The sequence below is a fragment of the Pogona vitticeps genome, chromosome 2 (assembly GCF_051106095.1).
Source record: "Pogona vitticeps strain Pit_001003342236 chromosome 2, PviZW2.1, whole genome shotgun sequence".
Taxonomy (NCBI): domain Eukaryota; kingdom Metazoa; phylum Chordata; class Lepidosauria; order Squamata; family Agamidae; genus Pogona; species Pogona vitticeps.
This window is the reverse complement of record NC_135784.1, coordinates 47,801,033-47,821,944: the sequence shown is the minus strand read 5'-3', so window position 1 is coordinate 47,821,944 and position 20,912 is coordinate 47,801,033. Positions and strand designations below refer to the sequence as shown.

The 20,912-nt window shown below is 41.2% G+C and overlaps 1 protein-coding gene across 2 annotated transcripts in view; it reads left to right on the top strand.

Annotated features, from left to right (window-relative positions):
* PDZRN3 (PDZ domain containing ring finger 3) overlaps nucleotides 1–20,912 on the top strand; it is a 240,949-nt gene that overhangs the window by 187,050 nt on the left and 32,987 nt on the right. For both annotated transcript variants that reach the window (XM_020791070.3, XM_020791072.3), the window contains one exon: nucleotides 20,488–20,741. In XM_020791070.3, the coding sequence (XP_020646729.3) occupies nucleotides 20,488–20,741 (254 nt within the window). The remainder of the gene's footprint in view (nucleotides 1–20,487; nucleotides 20,742–20,912) is intronic.

Genomic DNA, 20,912 nt, shown 5'->3' with positions numbered 1-20,912 from the left:
TCATTTTTTTCCTATACACATTCCAGGGATTGTCATGATTATATACAATGGGAAGCGTCGTATTTTTTCATAAGCACATGTTTCCTTAGCCACAATTTGTCCATGGCGAATGGTTCAATACTCAGAGGTAAATCTCATGGCATTCAATTGGTTTTGCTAAGTAGGAGGAGAGTGAGAATATTTGGTATTCATGGTAGACTAGTACAACGTGCTAGTGCTGAGCTTTTGACTATCCAAACATAGGAACCACATTGAAAACTCATGGGGAAATGTATAGTTATTGTTTCAGGAAATCCACTCAAAGATGGGGTGGGAACCTATACAATTTTTTTTTGTAATCAAGCCGGGAAGGCAACCCACCTGTGATCTCCTCTTTCTAACAAAGGGAAACAACAATGAAGGGGCACCGAAGAAAAGGTAGGAAGTAAAGTGTCTTGTAGCTCTTGTTTATTTAAGTGGTTAATTAAGAAAGACAAGAGAGAATAGGATTTCCCAGCTCACCTGGTGATTTGTGTTTCCATTGCTCTTTAACTCATGGAAGTTACATGTTACATAATGCTCTTTACTTCTAACGAAGGCAACTGTACATAGATGTTCTGATTTTTGTTATTTATTTTTTACCATCTCCTTTCTGCCTTAAGGTCGAAAGCGATCTTAAACTTTTGCATGTGCTGGAAGGCATCTGCAGTTTGACCAGGAGGAAGCCACATATAGGCCCCCAAACCAGTTCACTTTCTAGGTCAGGGCAACATGTGCAAGAAAGTACAAGTTGTCTTTTTGGCATGCAGGACACTGAGCCAAGCCATTGCGGACTATGAGCAAAAATAAATAGATAAACTTCATGCCCAGTTTTCAGATCAAGAGCTGATTCCAGATTCAGGTGTATGAAGCTGCTAGAAACAGGCTGTCATGGTGACTGCTACCCATGGCAGCCCCTCCAGCCCTCAAAAATCATGTCCTATGAATCACTGGAAGGGACATGGTGGCGCTGCGGGCTAAACCGCAGAAGCCTGTGCTGCAGGGTCAGAAGACCAAGCAGTTGTAAGATCGAATCCACGCGACGGAGTGAGCTCCCGTCACTTGTCCCAGCTCCCACCAACCTAGCAGTTCAAAAACATGCAAATGCAAGTAGATAAATAGGGACCACCTTGGTGGGAAGGTAACAGCATTCCGTGTCTAAGTCGCACTGGCCATGTGACCACAAAAAGACTGTCTTCGGACAAACGCTGGCTCTATGGCTTGAAGAGCGGGATGAGCGCCGCCCCCTAGAGTCAAACACGACTGGACAAAAATTGTCAAGGGGAACCTTTACCTTTACCTTATGAATCACTGGAGGGGGAGAAGAGGCTGAGTAGACAAAGCTATCAATCTGCTCAGCAGTAGCAGATCTGGGGGGAGCAAGAGGGAGCCGAAAGGAGGGTGAACTTGGAGCTGCTGCTGTAGCTGATGTCAAAACAATCACACATTGTAAGCCAAGCTGCACCTTGATTAAATGAAAATGGATTTAATCACACGCATTTCAGTTGATTAAATTTGCATATGGGTAAAAACAATGGCTTGACTCCTCAGATAAGTAATTTCATGGAAGGAAAGCTTCCCATCTCTTTCCTCCCTGCCCCACTACAACTTCTCACACTCCCCAAAGATGCCTGCAGTAGCTTAGGAGACATGCAGACACCAGCCCGTGTGGGTGGGGGTCCAAGGATTTGCAGGGAGAAGCAGTCAGTCTTGGAGACAAGAAGGTTAAAGTTTATAAGCATGGCAAAGCCAACAAACTGCAATCGGTTTTCTTCAAATAGATGGGACATTTCTCTACATACAGAGGGGTGAATGTGAGGTATGGTAGAAATGGAAAAGTTCATGCCTGAGGGCCAGCTTCAGCAGTTCCATTTCTTGCACACGCCGAGCCCCAACTCCTATGCTGTTGGTAGCTGGGAGGCCCCCCAGCACTTGTCAGCCAGCAATAGCATTGTCCTGTACTTGTAGTTATGGCCTCTGTGCAAATAAGGCGATACAGCAGGATAGGACCATCACAGACTTGTCAATTCAGTGCTCTGAAACTGGGAATAATTACCAGAGCACGCTTCCCCTTTTGTAATGTAATCATAGCCATGCTTATTTCTTAAGGAAGGAACAACGTTTCTGTTTATTAGGAGAATATATGGGGGCTACAAAAGGCGGAAGAAGCCCTCGTTCCAGCTAACCTAAATTGGAGATGTCAGTAGCCATGGCCGCCCCTTTCATTTCTAAAGAACAAAGGCAGAATGTCTTCTCCTTAACAGTACAAGATAAAGATGAGAGAAGCAATGAAGTGACGCCAGCAATCTGAAAAATAGTGGTCTAAGCTTCACACATGTCAGAGAAGGTAAGGGATAGTCTAGAAAACTTGAGGATTACTCCCCCCCTGGTGTTTTTTTTCCTTCTCCATGCAATGGCATTCACCCCTCTGTTTGTAGAGAAATGTCCCATCTATTTGAAGAAAACCGATAGCAGTTTGTTGGCTTTGCCACGCTTATAAACTTTAACCTTCTTGTCTCCAAGACTTCATCAACCTCTTCCTGTGGCTGCAGGACAGACAAATACCATTCTCTTCATTGGCCAATGTGCTTGCACACACATATGTGGCATGTATGTTTTGACCTGCCAGAATTGCAGGTAGTACTAGTGGAGAAAAGGGGTGGCAGTCCGTCCTTTCAAAAAAAAAAAAACTCTTTAAAATTAAGTTACCTTGGGATCCAAACCAATCTCTTTCATGCACCAAGCTTACTTTCTTTGATTTTAGATAAAGTATTGACATGCTGTAAAGATTGTGAAGACTGTTCCTTTATGTGTGAGAAATACACTAATGGTCAAGAATGGTGGCTTGTAAATATTTAAAGCAATTTAAGCCGGTTGAATGAGGGGAGGTGCCTATTTTTATGATGGCAGTCATTATCTGGAGTTCTTGCAAATATTTGTGAATACACACCCAGGTACGTTTTAGATTTGTAGTTTGTTAATCAATGGCTGAATCCTGTTCTCGCGGCTGCATTGCATAAGGCTGATGTCTGTCAGCCACAGCAATTTTCTGTGGCTGGGGGGTGAGGGAAAATTTTGATCTCAGCCACCCTCCAGAAAGTTCAAAGGCTCCTATGAAATCGCTTTCATTGTGAGAAGCCATTGGGGCTGCCAGATGGGAGCAGGAAGCTTTTTATTTTTGTAATTCATTGGCCTGGTAAAGTCACTCCAGTAGCTTCCATTTTTGAAAATTAAATACTGTGCCCCCGTTCTTTGGCTCCCAACAGACAATTGACAAAACATGGCACCATCCTGATGATGTTGCATATTAAAAGGTTCTGCCCTTCTTTAAATATGCAAAATATATAAACTACAATGACCATCAAAAAGACCAAAGGTAGTGCAGACAATCGAAATCTGTTCCCAGAACTATAAATCCACACTTAATTTTTAGAGTGCAGACTAAACAACAAAGCTTCATTATATCTTCTGAAATATATGCCCCTAAAAGTCTTGTCATAACTATGTCCTTGCTGATACTATGTCCTAACAAAAGGGCCCATCCAGTGCTTAGACATGTCTACTCAGAAGCAGGCCAGCCATGCAGTGCATGAAAAACTGGAGCTCTGTTAAAAAGTCCAATTTGTCCGAGTTAAAATTAACTTCTGTATATGTTTACTCAGAAATAAAACTCTGTATATGTCTACTCAGAAGTGTGAATAGGATTTCAGCCCTAGTTTCAGCACAATCATGTTGATGCCAATAAATATGACATGCAGTTTGTAATGTGGTTGCTTACCTTGTCAGATATGTGAAGTAGATTGAGAAGGTAGAGAATAGTTTTATCACTTGTTGTTTTTATGGCTAGCCAGCCTCTATGATTTTTTAAAAGATTATATAGGATAGGGCTTTTTAAAATGAAGAAATAAAATACACATACCTGTACAAAGAATACTGTACACGTACGTATGTACGTACGTACACACACACACACACACACACACACACACACACACACACACACACACACACACACACATACATACATACATACATACATACATACATACATACATACATACATACATACATACATACATACATACATACATACATACATACATACATACATACATACATACATACATACATACATACATGTCCAAAGAGGAACAAGTTGATAAAATGTGGAGATAATTATATAGATGAAAATACGAGGTTAACCACTGGATTGAGAAACTTAATGGCATAAATGTAATTGTTATCCCAACCAGAGCAGACCCACTGAATGAACAGAACTGTTAAGTCAGCACTAATACAAAATCCCACTATTCATTTGGTCTACTCTGGTTTGGACCAACAGTTGTATCTACTGTATCGTACATACTGCTGTCCGCCATTTTACATTTCGTATTTAGGTCTGTATATCAGTCCTTCTTTCAGTACCATGTCTGTTTTATCTTTTATTACTCACTTTAATATCTATATCCAATTCCCATCTGGCCTAGCCACCATGGGGACAGCTCATGAACCAAGTGGGAAGGAACATCTCACCCCAAAATTTTGAGGTTCACCTACCTCAATCACAACCCACCTATGATCAAGGGTAATGGATGGCACAAGTTCCAATAAGTTCCTGGAGGACCATTCTTGTTTGGTTTGTAAGAACCAAGATACACATTTTAAAGCTTCCAAATGTGGAGGCCATTTGCAGACCTGCAAGGGCCTCCTTTATTTTTTCAACTTCCTAGCTGTGGTATGTGTTCCTGTTTATCTCATAGATGTTTGACATGTGCATGGGTTTTTCTGTGTTAACAGTCAGGACTGTTTCAGTAGGTACTGAAATGGAAACTTTGTGGTAATAGGACATTTGAGCATACAGCACTCTAGATATTATGCATCAGGCAAGGATGTTTTCATTTATTTTTTTGGGGGGGGTGAACGGAGTGAGGGAAGGAAGAATAGGATTTATATTATGTTATAAGATTGCCCAGAGTAGTGCTCTCCACTTAGAGGGATGGTATATAAACGCTAGAAATAAAAACATAAATTACCTTATAAGCAACCTCCTTAGGTGTAGTGTGTCGACTATGATTAAGAAAAAGAAAAGGGACCTATTACAAAAATTCCATCAACTTCCATACTAGGGACTTACCAGATACTTCTCATTATTTTTGTTGTAGTGATCTTTTATTTCCTATTGTCCTTGTTGATCTATCGGAATCAAAAAGGAGATAATTTTTAAAACATCTGCATGATTGATGCAACTTAGAAATCCTTTGCATTCTCTTTATTGGAAGACTTCCCATTTGGATTTGTGCCTGGGTCTCTCATTTTTCATGTTACACTGTCATCTCTTGATTAGAAACATACATCATGTGTTGCCATAATGGTGTGTTGTAACCTTCTCTACCTCTCCCATGGCTTGTTAGTGACCGTGTCTGTTACATATAGATACCATACTTTCTTTCTGTTGCCTCTTGTGTTAGCTTCTTTGTGTAGCAAATAGGACTGTTATAACACAATTGGAGTAGCCTGCTTCTGGTTAAAATACTCTTAATTATTTTTATTCATTTTAATTTTACCTGTATTTCATATACATTCATAATTTTAAATTGTGCAAACAAAGAAAGATTGGTATATCTAAAATTAGTACCAAACCAAATACCAAAAAATCAGAAAGCCCAGAGTTAAGTAAGAGTGAACCTGAAGGAAACATGGCAAGTTGTCTTATCAGGTTCTTAGTCTCTCTACTTTGTATTCAGTATTGATTGGCAACGGCTCCCAACATTTTCAGGCAGGGGTTTTCGCTACCCCCAACTCCTTGATCTTTTTCATTTAACCCTCCAGAAGAACTTGGGCAATTCTGTGTTTGAAGCCCCTACCAGTTTATCTGAATATGAGCTTTCCTAGGCTGTGCATTTTCCAAGTCTTTTTTTTCCTCGATTTTATGTTTGTTCCTTTGGAGGTAAACACAGGCTTCATTTGTATGTCTGATTGCCTAGGTGCAACATTTTGAAGATGTTCTGTGCTTGGAAGGAAACCATCATTATAGGATCAAATATATATTTCCTTTAACATGTGGTTTAAGCCAAAGTTGTATCTAAGATACGTTTTCAGTATTTTGTCAACAGGCAAAAGGAGGAGCCAACACAAAATGAAATTAAATCTTCTCCTGCTTTGCTTGTTCATGCTAGAGAAGCCTTTGTATGTTTTGACTGAATTAATTAGATTTCTACACCCTTTAAAAAGCTAGGAATTTTTAAATAAATAATTTCAGAATTTTATAAAGCTTTTGCCTGCACAAATTTTACACATTGTTTCAGACGTGAACATTTATTAATATTGTTTTATAACATTTTGCTGTAAAAAAGCTTAGGAAAGTATTTCTCATTTATACTAGAAATGCATACACAGGGCAAGCATTCACTTTAATAATATGTATTTCAATGGTTCATGGCCACATGTTACAGGGAAAGTAAAAATTATCTTGATCACCAGCCATATGGCTAGCCTGTTGGAGTTCCATTCATCTAGTAGACCTGTGATTTAGTATTCAGGCTATCTAAGGCGAGCATCTCTGCCATCCACCCATCCATCCATCCATCCACCCATCTGTCCGTCCATCCATCCATCCATCCACCCACCCGTCCGTCCGTCCGTCCGTCCATCCATCCATCCATCCATCCATCCATCCATCCATCCATCCATCCATCCATCCATCCATCCATCCATCCATCCATAAGTAGTACTGCTGAAGATAAGTGCAGATAGGACAAAGCAGACTGGAAAAAATGTGATTCTCTGGTCTGTGGTCACCCATTTTTGTGCATTATCTCCGTTCCAATGGTATCCATTCTTTTACCCACAGACAATCAACATGCTATTGCCCTTAGATAGTGGGTACGTCCTTTCTATGACATTAGCACTTTTTCCCCCGAGTCAGAAGTGCCAGAGATGGAGATATAAAAGCTATGTCTGTGCAAAGGTCATAAAGATGCATTGTCCGTGTGTGTGTGTGTGTGTGTGTGTGTGTGTGTGTGTGTGTGTGTGTGAGAGAGAGAGAGAGAGAGAGAGAGAGAGAGAGAGAGAGCATGCACACACACATACAGTGGTCCTCAGAGAAGAGGCCTTAAGCCCAAATATATAAATAATATATTAATAAACCAAGGGTGGGAGAATTGTTGGACTGCAACATCATTCAATCCTAACTAGCATAGCCAAGGAAAGGGGATGATGGGAGTTGCAGTCCAACAATGTTTGGTGGACCACAAGTAGCCCGTGCCAACACACACACCACTCATCAGAAATGACTGGGATCAGAACTTCAAAACTAGCTGCTTTAAGCCATGCATTTTAGAAGATTGTCCCATGTATAGGATGCCAGTGGGTAGAAGTAATGCTATAAATCACAGAAATGACTAGTCGCGTATTAATATATTCATCTTCCGAAGAATGATGGGGCCGTACGTGCCTTACCATTGATCTTCTTCACACACTATGGGATCGTTATAATTGGATTCCTGGGGCAAGATAGGCATCTTGTTGGAATACCTCATTCTTCATTAACAGTGTTCAAAGCTGTCTCACTAGTAGAATGTGGGGCAAGATGTCAACCAATCTGACACTAATATAAATCTAAACAAATCCCAGGAAAGTGGTGGTGTTATACTGGATTCACATGGCTGATCTTCTCCATATCCCAGTGATGTTTTCAGTCATCCCAGATATCTCCTCATGAAAGATCTAATATGCAATTCAACATGCCAGACATCAAACGTGCTCTTCTCATCGTAGAAGGGGGAACAAAACATTTGTCACAACATTTCATAATACCAAAATTTCTATTTAGATCACACCATGGGATGGATAGAGAAAGAGCACTGTTGCACAGATTTCACACTGAAGGCTTTTCAACATCACCACCTTCAAGCAAGTCATGGCTACCATCTGCAAAATTTATGTGAGGGTCGGAGACAGTGCTGTTGGTACATCTCTTTTTTAGTAGGCCATTAACATCTGGAATTGTGTGTTGGTGAGGAGAGGTTAAAAATCAAAATAGTCTGTATCTGGCTTTCAGTCTAAACCAGTGTTCCCAAACCTGGTGTCCTCCACAGATGTTGGACAACAACCTTGATCATTCCCATGACCATTGAGTGGAGATTCTGGTTGTTGTGGCTTGATTCATTGGGAAGGCACTCAATGTATGAGCATAGACAGAGAGTGTGTGTCCAAGCTGTAGAAATCGCAGTCTCGACATATTAGAGTTTTCTCAGTGATCAGAACATTTGAAACAACTTGAGTATCTGAAAAATGGCATTCATGTCAAACCTTTTCTCTCTGCATGTCTCCAAGAATGAGTGAAAGGTTATTTTAATGAGCCATAATGCTAGGAAACACTTCCCGTTGCTAGTCCAAAGGAAGAAAACCTCTTGTCAACTTGTAGACATAAAAGCTATTCCCCTATTATTGCCTTTCCAGTACAGTACACCCTCCTGGGTTCTAGGGAAAACGCACGAACACACATTATAAATACAAAGTAAACCAAAGTGGAGGAGTACTATGTTCTTTGTCTCTCAGAATTTAATATCCCCCATTGACTTCTAGCCAACAAAGAAAGGAGCTACAATTAGGAAAGCTGTTGAAATGAAAGCAAAACATGCCCCAGCCCTTCTCTGGACCATGGAATCATTAAAGCATTAGACACAGTGTGGTCACCTGCAGCCTGTTCACTTACTCCAATCTGTGCCAATGGCTGCCATTGATTTCTGTGAGGGGAAGTTAATACAGGCTGTGATAATGCTAATGGGCACTTCATTAGTTTCACTATAAAGCAGAGAGGCCTGGATGAGGGGGAAGGCAAGGAACCTGCCATCAACCCTTCAGAGGAAGATGAATCCAAGCAACAGTAAGATTAAATGTTTGCTAAAGAGCATTTCAGAAAATAATTAGTTATTTTTGAGCTCGTGAACAAAAGACAGATACTAAAATTTGTTTCGTGAACTCCTATCAGAAGTTGAGAACTTTTTTCCCTTTTAATTCCCTCATGAGTTAACAGAACTTGTTTGATGTTAGCTCTTTACTAGCTAACTAGAAATGAGAAAGACAAGTTACCTTTAAACTTGGCCAAACAATTATTTCTAAAGCTTACATTAATTTTAGAGCATGTGTTATTTAAGTGTTTTTATGCCAACAGGGAGCAGATATCTTTAGCAATGTTACACTCAATATAACATGGATTGTTTTGATATGCTTTCATTCTGATTGCTTTGTCACTCTAATTGCTTGGTCCTCTTAAAGAAAAGATCAGCACTAGACCTCAGGCATTACAGTCTGCACGTTTCACTTATTTAAATAATAAAGCTTTGGACGTAATCAGCATTTCTTCTGCTAACAGAAAACATTAAGCTGGGCTTAATTTTACAGCTGTGCAAATTGTAATGTGCTTAAGTGAGCAAGTTAATGATATTTAATTTGACCAGGCCAAAATATAACATGCCTTTTCTTACATTTGTGCAGCTGCAATCAGCCCCAACAGCTTATGCAATATATGTAAAAACAGAAATACTTTACTTCCCAGGTTGACTGCACACACTAGACAGGGAGCACAGAACTTGTATAGCTTTGAGGGCCACTTTTAGATTTGTATCAGTTAAGAGGAAAGACTGCCAAAATAACTGTGTAAATATATTCACCGTCTTCCCCTTTTCTATTACTACCATCTCGTCACCGTATTGTCTTTTTGAATGAGCAGATCTATGAAAAAATCCTTGGGGTGGATATTATGAAGTGAGGAAGAGAAGTTTCAGGACCATGGACAGATCCAATGGACTGGTTACTAGGGATGTGCACTAGCACCAAAATTCAGGTTCAGAATTTGGAATTTTAAAATTTCAGAATTTCCAGGAACTCCATTATAGTTAATATGAACACCATATCATTATTTTCCCCCTTTTAAAATACACAAAGAGGCAAAACATTTATAAAGGATTTCCGTGTGTCCTCTGATACCTTCTCTTTTTGTCAAACAAAAAGAGTGTACACCAACAGCTAGCAATGGCCTAGGTATTAGGAAAGGACTTTAATGGGCATACATATTGAACACTGAGCAGTGGGAGTGCCATCAGAAAAGACTAGCAGCATTTTGGAAGCAGAGGACAGGTCACACTGGGGAATGGCCAAATACCTTGGGCGGGCACTGGCAGGCAGATTGGAGCAGCAGATAGCCTTTGGTGGCGGGAACTGTGCCAACAGCAAGGGACGCAGCACAGTTGAATGAATGAGCACAATCTCGGAGTAGCAGATGGAAGATGGAAAGGGCCAGAAGGTAGGGGCAGCAGACTGAAGACTGGCATACCTAGTACTGTGAGTAGAATGTGCCATTCTTTCTTACTTCAAGGGACTCTGGGGAAGACCAGCAATGGTAGGTTGATCTTAAGGAAAATAAGTTTTTCTATACATCCAGGTTCCAGGCATGAGTGATGTAGACTGAAATGTCCCCTGCCTAAGAGAGCACTGTCTCACTAAGCCCACTAGTTGAAGGGCAGCTGAAGTGTTTCAAATGATAAGAACATTGCTTGTTTCTTCCTGCTTTGTGTGACCACCCCCAGCCTCGCCCCCACCCCAGTGCTAGCCAGACCTTCTTCACTAGCTGTTGCTGCATGTGATAGAAATTTGGCTGGCCTTCCCCCCTCTTACTGTTGTTTAATATCAATTGCTTGCTGTTAAATTTGGGCTCCAAGAGATTTGCATACTCCTCCTCCTTTCACAAAGAGCCCAATGTGTTGTGGGGAAGGTCCATGAGCTTTCTGGACAAAACCACCACTTCAAGACAGAAAAGGTGCTGTTCTCCCTCAATGGAATTCCTCCATCCACCTAGGCTGTCTCCTCATTATGCCCTCCATCACGGCAGCCAAGTCCTGGAACACTGAGATTACCCAGCCAAGAAGAGTTGTTTCCCAACTAAGGGCCTGTGCTGCACTCTTAACACTTCAGAGGACATTGACCCGTAATGTCTTACTCTTCTTTGCCCAGAGGAGCAGCCACACCAGTGGAAGTCTCCAGTGCCAAATCATGGTGTGTCCTTTGCTGCTCCAACATTCTTTCAAGCAGGTAGAAAGTAGACTTTCACTGAGTCCCTACATCCTGAATTTGGTGGTGCGGTGGCATTCCCAATTTTCTTGCCTGTGCTCCAGAACCCCAATATTAATCTGGTACCAACCCACACCCAAGGGTTGTCTGGGATGGCAGTTGGTAATGGAGTACCAGTTCTGCCAGTCTGGTGGAACTGGCACCCATTACCAATTAGGTCTGGTGGAGGACACTGGTCATTAGTGTTCTCCACCAGACCGAATGAATGGTCATGCAGGGTTATCATCTCCTCCAGGTGCATTTTTACATTTGCAAAAGGCCGTTTCTCCAAGGTAGCCTTGAACTTCTTCTTGAGATGTGTGTCTGGCATTTGCTGCCCTCCCACCTCTTGCTATTTGCCCGTCTACCTCCCTTTATCCCTAGGCTTGTGGCTCAACCTCTGCCCTCTGAGGACTCTTACCTATCACAATACGTAAGCCTCTTGCCCTCACAGTGACCCACTGCTGAGTCTTCAGCTGGCTGAGCATGCTACTGTTGGGGAGGTGGCCCAAGTCCTGCCCACGCTTGAGCAGTTTCTTGCAGTGCATGCACTCAGACATCTGAGCATCTATGTCGCGCTGTTGAAAATGCTTCTAGATTATTGACTCCTTAGGAGCGCCAGTTTTGGACAACATACACATCATATCCTAGCAGGGATTGCTAACATGTCATCACTACTAGATCCATCTGTTGAGTTTTTGTGAGTTTGCACACAGCAGATTAAGCCTGAATGTTAAAAACCACACAGATTATGAATAATTTTCTCCCTTGGTGTGTGTGTGTGTGTGTGCGTGTGCGTGCGTGCGTGCGTGTGTGTGTGTGTCAGAGAGAGAGAGAGCAGATTAAAAAATAATCACTCAGTCATAGTAAACTTTACAAACATTTACTTAAAATATGTTGAAGAATAAACAATAATCGAATATTTGACTTGGTATAGACTTGAATTGTACTTGACAGACATAACAGTTTCATAACAGACACATATCAATTTCCTAACGCCTTCCTTACTAACTGTTACAAATCAGTAACAATCAGCGGACAACCTACTGACAATCCTAACTGAAAAATTAACATATCAGTAAACAAGCTTCAAACTGACACTTTTTCTTATATGTGACATTTAACTCACTAAGCACCCATTGGCCGACACTAGACACAATCTGATTGGTTACACATGTCTTATGCAATTAATATAGCTCATTCTTATATAGACAGACTCAAGTAAACACATTTAACAATTCAACACACACACATGCTGGATTACATAATATTTACATAAATTAGCACTGGCAACTGGTGGGACAAGTGCAGCTGGAGAGGCAGAGGTGAATTCAGGGTCACCTGCTTCTGCAATAGTGCCCATGTAAGTCCCCCCAAGTCTTCTCCTCCCCCATGTCAGATGTGTACCTACTTGAAGAGACGTTCCAACCAACCACAGTGCTGCTTTGCTGGGAATGGCAGCTGAATGTGAACTTGAAGCTCCATCCTTGAATAGTAGGGATATTGAAGGCAAATTACTGGTGCTCTTCATCAATCTCTTTCCCAGCCACAAAAAGCAGCAGCACTGATGCTGCCCAAGTTGACAGGGTCAGCCTGAGTTTGCCATCCTTCTTCTCTGGCAGTTTGGAAGAAAAGTGCCTTCACCATCTTTTTGGGGCCCTTGCCCTGTCTGGATTGCACAAAAGTGTCGCTGGAACATGGCTGAGATTCAGTCCTATCTGTTCCACCTTGAACCAGAGGATTTTCCACGACCTCCTTGGCAGAGGTACATACCCTGTGTACTGCTGCCTGCTGCTGTTTCATAGTGTCAGTGCTGAACAAGGCAACAGGGTGACAGATTTTGTTTGGCTGTGAGTCAGTTCTAGGTTGTCTTTTTTTCTCTTCTTCTCCCATTCATCTCAGTAGAAGCTCAGCAGAAGCTGGTGTAGTCGATGCAGGTAGCCTTCCCCAAATGCTTGCTTCTTCTACCACAGCCATGTTTCATACTGCCTAAGAAGAACATTATTTGATTATACGACAGCAGAACACAAACCCTTCCAATAAAAACCACATGCACACACAGAAAGAAAACCTGTTAACTTAAACTATTTGCCTATATATAACTCTATCTATCTATCTATCTATCTATCTATCTATCTATCTATCTATCTATCTATCTATCTATCTATCTATCTATCTATCTATCTATCTATCTATCTATCTATCTATCTATCTATCTATCTATCTATCTATCTATCTATCTATCTATCTATCTATCTTATTCCCCCTAAACCTAGTATAATGTTGATTTTAATGTATTAGTCTGTGAATCTACTAATCATAAATCTTATTCAAACTATATTAAATTAGCAATATACAATGAGATGTAGAAAATATAAAAGTAAGTTGAGGGTTCAGAAAGGACATAGAGAAAAGTGCTGTACAGCATGCTTGCACCATAACATATCCTAATAGTACATGCTCTGGGGATTTATAAGCATCTATGCCCAGCTTTCAAATGGACAGAACCACTGTGAAGAAAATGCTTTCTGGTATCTTCTGGAGGCCTTGGCATATTTGAAGGGGGCCAGAGATTGAAAACAATACATTCTTATGCAATTAATGCAATCCTGATTTGATCTATATTTCTTTCATATTGAGAATAAGTGCTCTTTTTACATGTTCTTCAACAATGTGTATTATAAGAATGCGTTCTTTGCTCAGGAACTAGTTGTAATTTCAGCTCCTGACTAAGTTACTTTTTCACCCTTCCCCACTTCTGCTTCTGTTGCCTTCAATGCTGACAGCTAGACCACTAAGGATACCTAGCTTTCAGAGTCTCGACGGTGGGGGGAGAGTGTAATTCAGGGATCTGGCGCTATTTCATGAATTTGAATGGGTTTGTCAAACATTTCAAGCAAGGCACATCCATCACCCTCTGCAGGGCGCCAACATTGCAGAACAAAGTCTAGCCTTTTAAAATGAGAACTTCTACTAGGATTAAGGAATGTTCAGCAGCCATAATCTTTCTACTTGTCCAAATCTTACGGCCTGCAGGTGACTCCCATTTGCTCTGCTAATGCTTGAGTGCACATGCAATGTCTGCCCTGCTTTTCTTTTCTTTCCCACATTGCCTTGTGTGCAGATGTTATAAATCCATTAGCCATTCTGATAATGCCCCTGTGGAAATAATGTATCAGTTTGAGGCTTCTTCTTCTTTTTTAAGCAATTGAAAACACTGGAGTGGTTTGAAAGCTTCACTTTTTGCAGATGAATTACAGCAGTCCTCTTGCAGGTCCAAGGAATAAATTCCAGGGAAGGGGGATTTGACTTATTGGTGCAAAGGCCAAGACGGGAGATAGGTGGGAAAGGATAGTGTTCAAGCTTTCCTTTTGTCCGGCCACTGAGGTGCAATGGACAGTTGTGAGGAAGGAGCAGCAGATGAACAAGACATCAAAATGCGAAGAAAAAAGGCATAAGAACTTAAATTTACTCAGCCTAGGTCAAGTCAATGCCCTATCTTGTTTGTTTGTTTGTTTTATTGGATTTTTACCCTGCCCCTCTAGACCATGTCTACTTGGGGCAGCTAATGTTTGGTAATTTCTTACCATCATGGCCAAAGAGAGGCCTGCAGGAAGCACACAAGCAGGACGTGAATGTGGTGCCATCTTCCCATTCCCCCAATAACTGGTACTAAGAATCATGCTGTCTCTGATACTGGGGTAATATGCAGCCATCAGGGCTTGTTGCCACTAATAGCCACATTTCTCATGAAATTAGTTAGTTACTTTTTAATTAAATTTGTACATCACCCATCTAGAATTATGGATTTTACGAAGTATTTCCTAGCTACCTAAAACTTTGACCATTTCAGTAGATGATGGGGAAAGAGCTTCTCCCTATCAATATTCCTCACTCCCTGCATAGTTAATGGCCCCCCCTCCTTGATACATTTTACATGTGAAAGTAAATCTCGAAATCAATCAGAGCTCCTAATTAATATTAAACAGAACAGGGCTCTGATTTACCTTGAAGCTGCCTCTTTCCCTTGGAACACATGCCCCTCATTGTGTAGGATATCCTTTTTTCAATAGTCAGAGAGACACTCGGTATGTTCTTAGGACCACCTCTATACATCAGATCCTCCTTGTCAGTAATCCATTGACCTTGGTTTCTAGCAACTGCTTGGCATTTAAATTGCCGTGGTCACATTCTTTAGAGTGCTAGTTAGCATAAACAAATTCCTCTCCATTGAGATTACTGATAGTCATTCAGGATCTGGCCAATGGAGTGTGGCAGCAAGGATGATTAACAATCTATGATTAATAATGCTTGCACCATCTATTGGAGTGAGATCTGGCATGCATTCTGCATTAGATAGGACAATTACAAACTCCCCTCCCATTTAATTGATGTTGGCACTGAAGCAATGCCAGGGCTGTTACACAGACGCCATATATCATCATGTAACTTCAAACTGTCCTAACATATAAAAGGCATTTGGACAGTAAAAGATCTTTCGCTTGCAAAACAGATAAATCTCTGTCAATACTACTCTGTTAAGCTTGGTTTACATGACATCCTTGAAGTTGAGAAAGTTTCCACTCAAAATTACCTTGAATGCTCCTTGTGCTTGTTCTGTTCATGTGCACATGTTTTAGGCCTTAAGATGCAGCTGTTCGGTGCAGATGCACTTTGATACTTGTGTGCCCTATTTCAGAGTGAAAATAAACATGCAGTGGTATTCACAAAGGCAGGACTTACTGTGATTACAAAGCAAGTATTCTTTCCCACATGGAGACCTACGCCTCTTAAAGGAGAGGCTCTGGGATCTTTAAAAATTAATATCAGAAGGGCTTTATGCAGGCTAGCTTTGATCTCAAGTTCCTTTTCTGCATATGTCTTGTCTGATGCCCTTTAGTAGCAGGCTTGCACTCAGCTCCCTTTCAGATCTGTTGTGCTACATATTCCCAATAAATAAACTCAGAAGAAAGGCAAAGGAAAATGTCTTTCCTTCCCCAGTGAACCACCTGTGCTTTGAGGAGCCAAGAGAGCAAGGCTTTTGATGTGTGCTCTCCTTAACTGAAGGCAGGCTTTGTTTGCTGTGCAGCTTCAAGTACAGAGGCCATTTGAGTCTAATGTACATTCACTCCTCAGTGGACATCCAGTCCTTCTGCAGAAATGTTATGCTCCATCTGTGATAGTTGTCAAACTGAAGGAAACAGGTGTTTTTGCACACCAGGACATTCTTGGATTTTTTTTGATGCCTCTTGACTTCAAAATATCTCAACTTTGTTCATAGCAAACGTATCTTAGAAGTCTGGTTTGTGAATCATATGAGACAGAGCAAGCTGATTTCACATGTATCTAGGACAACATGGTTAACATCCATGTTCAAGGAGTCCACATTCACCCCTTTCAGATTTCAGAAAGCTGCCTCCCCCAGCTCAAAAAGGTTATTTTGAAAAGCCCTCCATGCGGCTGTTAATTTTGTATGGCCCTGATGCTCACACCTCTGTTGTAATTTTAGAAGAGGTAGCCACGTTAGTATGTGCTTGCATAACCTTGTGGCACCTTAAAGTCTAACTGATTTTAATGTGAACTTTCATGGAGGAAGTGGAATTTTCCATGAAAGCTCACATTAAAATATAGCAATTACAGTAGTCTTTAAGGTGCCACAATGTTTTGACATCTGTTTTAAGAGGTGCACAACTGCACATAGGAAAAGTTAGGAGTTGCCTTTCCCCCCAAACTAGAAGTGTTAGGAAGTAACTTCTATCATATTCTTCAACATGCTGTCTTCACTTTTCAAGATGAATTAGTCTCATTGATGGGTGGCTGGGTCGAGTTAAAATTTGCCCAGATTTGCAGTTTGTTGGCAAATGAAGCTTTGACTGAGAGGGGTTCCATTCTCATAGACGGAGCTCAATATTGTGCTGCGGACGGGAAGTTAATTCTCTGTACTGTAATTTGAGACAGTCTGCCTAGTCTGTTTACTGTATTTGCCTGTCTAAGCAACAGTCCCCTGGGTTTAAAAGGCTTTAGAAGTGCTATATCACACTGTACAGTGTTGTTCATATCAGGGACAGCAGTGGTGATACAAGGCAAATGTAACGAACCTTTTAGAATAAATTCAGGATTTCTAGGTGACTTTTCGGGGCAATATTTTGGTGTTGAATTATTTTACATTTTTGTTGATGGAGATACATCTGTTCCAGGAGAGCAAGCAGAAGATGAGAAGTACCATTTTTATTTTTACCAGACTGCGGCAGACTACCTAAAGCTGGCTTCGGGTTGCATTGGAGGGGATGTGATTGATATCAAGTCACTCCTGAACGCTGGCATGAAAACTGTAGGCTAGAGCCGAGCATGCAGATGGAATGTGGAGAAATACATTTGAGATCTCCCTTTAATGTTGTTTGTGAGTGCCTGTAGAACTAAGTGTCTTTGTGTTGACACTAGAGATGGGCACAAACTGAAACATGAACCAGAAAAACTGAAAAACCAGGCTGCTCCCATCATCTCCCTACCTGGTGCTTTTGAGGCTGCCTCTTCTGCCACCTTCTCTGCCACCGCTGGTGCAGGAGCAGTGACAGGTGGGTCCATGTACAGAAACATTAGGCCATGTTCCTGTAACTGGTTGCTGCCTCTGCCCATTTGCCCACCTATCAGCTGGGTGGTGGGCAGATGTGCAGAGGCAGCAGGCCTGGCTCCTGGAAGGCAAGCAAGGCCCACTGTCTCTGAGGATGGCAGAGATAGTGGCAGGACCAAGTAGGGACATGATGGAGGCAGGCGGGCAGTTATTTTTCAGGAGTTCATGATGGTTTGTGGTTTGTTGGTAGGCACAAGCCATAACAAACCACCAGTCTTCTGATTCATGCCCATCTCTAGTTCACACCATGCCACAGAGTTGGAGAGGCCAGGTAGGGAGATAGCCAGCAGGCAGTGATCCTTCCCCTTTAGTTCATTTTCACAAAGCAGTAACAGTGTGTGTGTGTGTGTGTGTGTGTGTGTGTGTGTGTGTGTGTGTGTGTGTGTGTGTGTGCGCGCAACATTTTAAAAGAGGAGGATAGAAGACTGGTGTTAGAGAATACTTAAGAGTGAAGGAAATGAGGTTTCTATAGTTAAACAGATTATTAATATATACCTCCACTCCTAATTATTGAAAATATCAGAACTTAATTTTCACTTCTGTTGCTTAGGAAACTTTGATGCCAAGATGTGCATTAAGTAGACAAGTATGAGAGTACCCTGAATTTACAGAGGGGAAGATTTTCTCTACCGGATGGCTTATATAGGACCACGCTAACTTATCATCAGCAATAGGATTTGGCTATGCACTTTCAGTCCTTTAAAAAATGTTTTTATGAATGATGAACCAAATACAGTACTTGGTTTGGTTGTGGATGATGGGTTGGAACCAGATTTAGGCATGCCCAGTTTGATTTGATTTGATTTGATTTATTTGATTTATACCCGACCTATCTGGTCTATAAGACCACTCTAGGTGGCTTCCAATATAATATATTGATGAAAGCAGGTATTCTTGATGTTTCCTTCCAAAACAGACCATCCACTGCACGCAGCCCCTTCCAATGATTCCGCACAGATTCCGCACAGACAACTGCTCTAAATGGAGTAGACTCTAGAGAAGCAAGAAGTGAGGAGGGCAAGAATCATCAAATTTTGGACAAAGCCACTTTTTGTGAATGAAGGGCTGTTCAGAGAAGGTGCATCTGTCTAATTTTTGGAGATTAGCTGCCATTGCTTTCCATATCACAGTTTGTTCCAGTCATTGCCTCTACCCTCCCCCCCCCAAAAAAAAACTGGTCTGTTTTGAATTGTCCAGGTGCTGCCATGGAAAGGAGGGGGCAAGGAAGATGGCTTTTGCCAGTCCTGTGGCATGGATGTAAATCTAGACCAAATCCTGTGGCCATTTTTCAGCTCCATTTCTGAATGATTAGTTAGTAGTCAAGAAATACATTTTAAAGTTGTTTGTTGGTGGATTTTAGCTACCTCCGCTTCCTGTATTGTGTCCCTTTTGTGTAGTCCAGAGCCAGATCAAGGCAGCTGTGATGACACAATGTGAAACTGTTAGTCTTTGATAATGTGCCCAGCAGTGCAATAATAGCTTAATATGATCTCCTCAACATTTTCCTTCCCTCCCACGCTGTCCCTTGACTGACTTCAAGTAAAAGTGAATCTGGGCTTGCTTTTCTGAAGCTACCAGCAGAAAAAAAATAAAATCAAAGGGGCCTTCAGTCTGAACTAACAGTGTTTTCATAAATATGTGGCCTCTTGTTCCACAGGGATTTATCCTGCCCTGCATGGATTATTTGCCCTTCTGGGTCATTACTTATATCTGCTGAGCTGGAGTAAAGAATCTCAGATTAGCGGCCTTCGTTTCCTATATCACTTGCAAATAGGGTGGCGATCTGTTCTCCATTTAAAGCACTGTCAGACAAAAGTCTTCCCTTTGAAGGTTTCCTCTGTTTGAAGGCTTGTCCAATACAAAGTGAAGGATCATCAGAACAGGGACCTTGAAATTACCCATCCCTAGTGAGTACCTGGGACAGCAGGTTCAGCAGGCACACCTATTGGCTGGTCACTGTCTTCCCTGTTTGAGTGGGAAGCACTGCAATTCAGTTCAAGTAATTTTATATATATATATGTTTTGGTGGCACATAACAACTTATGCATATAGATCCCAGACAGACAGACAGACAGATAGATAGATAGATAGATAGATAGATAGATAGATAGATAGATAGATAGATAGATAGATAGATAGATAGATAGATAGATAGATAGATAGATACATAGATAGATAGATAGATAGATAGATAGATAGATAGATAGATAGATAGATAGATAGATAGATAGATAGATAGATAGATAGATAGCATCTAAATGCATAAGTTGTTATGTGCCATAAATCAGAACCGATTTGTTGATGCTGTTACGTCCCATCGAGTCACCACCAACGTATGGTGACCCTATGAATGAGCAGTCTCCAGAATGTCCTGTTAAGGAGTGGTTTTATCACTTCTTTCCCCCCACCCTTCCACTAATGAGTTTCCACCACAGAGCTAGAGAATTGAACCCATGTCTCCTGAATTCTAGTCCATTACTCTATCCACTACACAACACTGGGTACCCTACATGTAAAGTACCATGTGCAGTTTTATGCCACTCAATGTGATCTTTTGTCTTCCTTTTTAAGGATGTGTGTCATCCTTTTCGGTTATGTGTCCTTACAAAGGACTTTTCTTTTTTTGAAAAGAAAAGTTTATTACATGGATATTTTTACATAAAGGGAAAGCCAGGGGGAAAAAAGACCTAATTTTTTCCTTCTCTTTTCTTCTTTTTTTTCTTCTCCAGGTAAATGGAAAAGATTTATCTAAAGCAACACATGACCAAGCCGTAGAAGCCTTCAAAACAGCTAAAGACCCTATTGTGGTGCAAGTCCTGAGGAGAGCCCCACGCACCAAGATCTTCAGTCCTTCACATGAATGTCTCCTTGTTGATATGGGCACCCAGACTGATATCACCTTTGAACACATCATGGCTCTCACCAAATTGGGCTCACCTACCCCATCCGTTACAGTACTGGATCCATATCTCTTGCCTGAAGAGTAAGTACAAGGGTGTTGTTTGTTTGTTTGTTTACAATTAGATTAAAGGCATTAATCATCAGCAGTTGCTGTCATACATAAGCATAGAATAGAATAATGGAAGGGGGCTGTAAGGCCATTACCACTAATATGAGCACTATTTTGTATTTATTTTATGTAGCTTTTGGCGTA